This window comes from Stomoxys calcitrans, chromosome 2, assembly GCF_963082655.1.
Source record: "Stomoxys calcitrans chromosome 2, idStoCalc2.1, whole genome shotgun sequence".
NCBI classification, from domain to species: Eukaryota; Metazoa; Arthropoda; class Insecta; order Diptera; family Muscidae; genus Stomoxys; species Stomoxys calcitrans.
The window spans coordinates 168,921,429-168,924,587 of record NC_081553.1 but is presented as its reverse complement, the minus strand read 5'-3'; the positions used below and the strand labels follow the sequence as shown (position 1 = coordinate 168,924,587).

The following is a 3,159-nucleotide window of genomic DNA, read 5'->3' as shown; positions in this document are numbered from 1 at the left end:
TTGAAGCTAATGGGAATTTGTACTTTTCAATTTTTTTTTTCCTTCTTGACACTTAAAAATAAACTTCTTGCTCTGATTGGTCGAAGCAAATTTGCTTAATATTTGAAATGTCACGGCGAATAGAATTTTATCCGCCTTGCTTAGAAATTTTGACATATTAAGTTCCCAAAAAAGATGCTTTGTTGTAGCCATTCGCCGATGCTGTCACCTTATTAAATACGCCTTGATATTGCCTATGATCCATAGAATTTCACTTGGGTGAGTATATAAATATATATAAACATATTCTACTTGTGGCATAAAAACGACAAATTTTTAATACAAAAAGGAAACAAGGTTTTTTATTTTGTTCCACCTAATTTCCTTTATTTCATCTAAATAAATTTAGTTTGATTTACAGCAATATCCAAAGTTTAGTGTTTTTCGATTTTTACTATCCTGGCAATAAATGTCTACGCATCTTTTTCACCACTCAATTCCTTCAATTCAAATTCCATGATGTTAATCTCTTTCTCAAAGAGCTTTTGTAAACGTCTCATTTCATCATGTTCGCGCTTCAACTTTATGTCCAATAACTCTAGACGCTTTTTCTCAACGAGCACTCGCAAATGATGCAATTCCAATTGACGTTGTTGGCGAGTAGTGAGAATTGATGATCCTGTGTAATACTGTATAGAGGACGAGGAAGATGGTATTTGCGTTAGCTTGGATTCAGACTGCGTGGGAGTTTCAATGCAAACTTTTGCGTATTTGTTAGATTTGGCGCAGTTACAACGAGTATTTAAAACTGTTCTCTTTGGGTTTTTGGGAGACTTTTTATCTGAATCTGTTTCTGCTTCCATATCGGACATTTTAGTTTGAACTGATACATCTTCATCATCACCACTGCTAATAACAATAATTTCCGCGTCTTGAGATACCACTAGTCCACTGCAAATTGCTTGGCTGTTTTCAATGTTCTCCTCCGGAATTGAGGGCATTTTAGATTTTCCCGGTTTTTTGCAATGTAAACTAGGATCTTTCGATTTGTTCGAGCCTTCTTTTGACAAACTTTCGAAAAGACATTTGATTGTTGAAAAATCGAAGTTCTTATCTGTTGTTCCAAGTTGTGGAGTAGGCATTTGAACTATTTCTAATTTAAAGCTATGGTGGCTGGCCTTTGAGGTGGGTGCTTGGCATAAGGAGACATTAACATTAGTGTCACTATTGCTTTTAAATAAACTGTGTAGATTGTAGACATCGAAATCGAAATACGTGTTTGAATTGTCCAATTTCGTGACTTGAGGCAACATAATTTTACAGTATGTTGCTTGATTTTCGTTCCGAATTGAAGGCATTTCATATACACGTATATCTAGTTTTATGCAATGTGCACTTGTATTATCAATTTTTTGGGATTTTTCATTTGACATGCTCTCGGTGGGGCATTTATCAACAATGAATTGCAGTACTTGAGAGTTGCAATGCTTTCCTAACTTCTCAAGTTGTAGAGAAGGCAATTTGAGAAGTTCTGTATTTGTGCCATGATGAGGAATAAGAGATTCTGATGTAGGGGGTTGAACTATGGATTCTGTGGAACTATAGGAGATATTGCCTTCAATGCTATGCCCCGGCGTATGATACAAACTGTGTAGATTGAAAATATCAAAATCGGAATCCGTATTTAAGTTCTCGGAGTTGTTAATCCATCTTTTGGGTTCGTGGTTTTCATGGTCATTATTTGATATGTTGGTCTCGAAAATAGTGTTGTATTCTTCACTTTCGGAAGAGGAAATTCGGTCTAATTTATTACAGTCACATGGAATTCCTGGACAGAATTTTGGGCATTGCACTGCATATTCCGTTTCTTCTTAATGTTCAAAAAAAAAAAAAATAAGAACAAGTACAAAGGCATTAAGTTCGGCCGGGCCGACTTTGAATGCCCACCACCTCGGGTATTTATGTAAACGTCATTCCGTCACAATCCGGTGAAAATTGGATAACTTAAGGACCCAAATTCGGCACGGACATTGAGTGGTCTAATACATATGTCACTATTCAATTTTGTAGAACAAAATATTAGAAAAACTCACAGTTTCAAATTTCATCGAAATCGGGTAATAAATAAAGCTTTTATGGGCTTCATACCCCTTATCGGCAGATCGGTCTATATGGCAGCTATATCTAAATACAGTCCGATCTGTACCATATTTAGGTCGGGTGTTGGGTGGTCTTATCCTACTCACTGTTTCAAATTTCAGCGAAATCGGGTAATAAATAAAGCTGTTATTGGCTTTAGACCCCTTATCGGCAGATCGGTCTATATGGCTGCTATATCTAAATATAGTCCGATCTGAATTATATTTAAGTCAGTTATCGGGAAGCCTTAAACTACTCACTGTTTCAAATTTCAACAAAATCGGATGAAAAATAAAGTTTTTATGGCCTTCAGACTCTTTATCGGAAAATCGGTGTATATAATAGCTATATCCAAATATGGCACGTTTAAGAACTTAATCAGCGTGCATCAAAAAGACGTATCTGTGCCAAATTTCAGCTAAATATCTCAATTTTTGAAGGCTCGAGAGTGATTACAACAGACAGACGGACAGACACACAGACATCGTTAAATCGTATTAGAATTTTACGACGATCCGAAATATATATACTTTGTAGGGTCGGAAATTGATATTTCGTTGTGTGCAAACGGAATGACTAAATGAATATACCCCCTTTCCTACGGTGGTGGGTATATAATTACCATTCCGCTTAGGTATATAATTACCATTCTTTTTCTTTTGCATATCCGTGCAAGAGGAAATCTGAACCAATTTGTTACATTCACATGAAATTCCTGGGCAGAAATGTGGACATTGCATTGTATATTCCTGTTCTTCTTGACGTTCTAGAAAAAAAAATGGAAGAGAAAATGTATTTTATCACAAAATTCCTAAGGCCTTCAACATTGTGTTTTTATAATAACCATTATTTTTCTTTTGCATACCCATTGTAGCGCTTCGTTTATGGAGATATTGCCAAATTTGCTTTATCCAAAACAAAAATTTCTCAACTATGGTAGCAATTTTGGGGTACATAGATAAACTATTGTAAAATATAAAATTTATTTTTTTTTGATAATTGATGTCGAACGAGCCAGGATAGTATGTTAGTTTTCTAATT

The 3,159-nt window shown here is 35.3% G+C and overlaps 1 protein-coding gene across 3 annotated transcripts; it reads right to left on the bottom strand.

Moving 5' to 3' along the window:
- Positions 1-312: 312 nt before the first annotated feature.
- On the bottom strand, positions 313-3,159 carry LOC106081472 (uncharacterized). Of its 3 annotated transcripts, none has more exons than XM_013243443.2 (3): positions 2,963-3,159; positions 2,765-2,884; positions 313-1,849 (listed from the first exon to the last, which is right to left on the bottom strand). In XM_013243443.2, exons 1-3 carry the CDS (start codon positions 3,072-3,074, stop codon positions 453-455), a joined length of 1,629 nt encoding a protein of 542 aa, XP_013098897.2. In that variant the 5' UTR covers positions 3,075-3,159; the 3' UTR covers positions 313-452. The 3 variants fall into 3 exon arrangements, with proteins under 3 accessions (XP_013098897.2, XP_013098898.2, XP_013098899.2); XM_013243444.2 differs by having other exon boundaries at positions 313-1,846; XM_013243445.2 differs by having other exon boundaries at positions 2,984-3,158.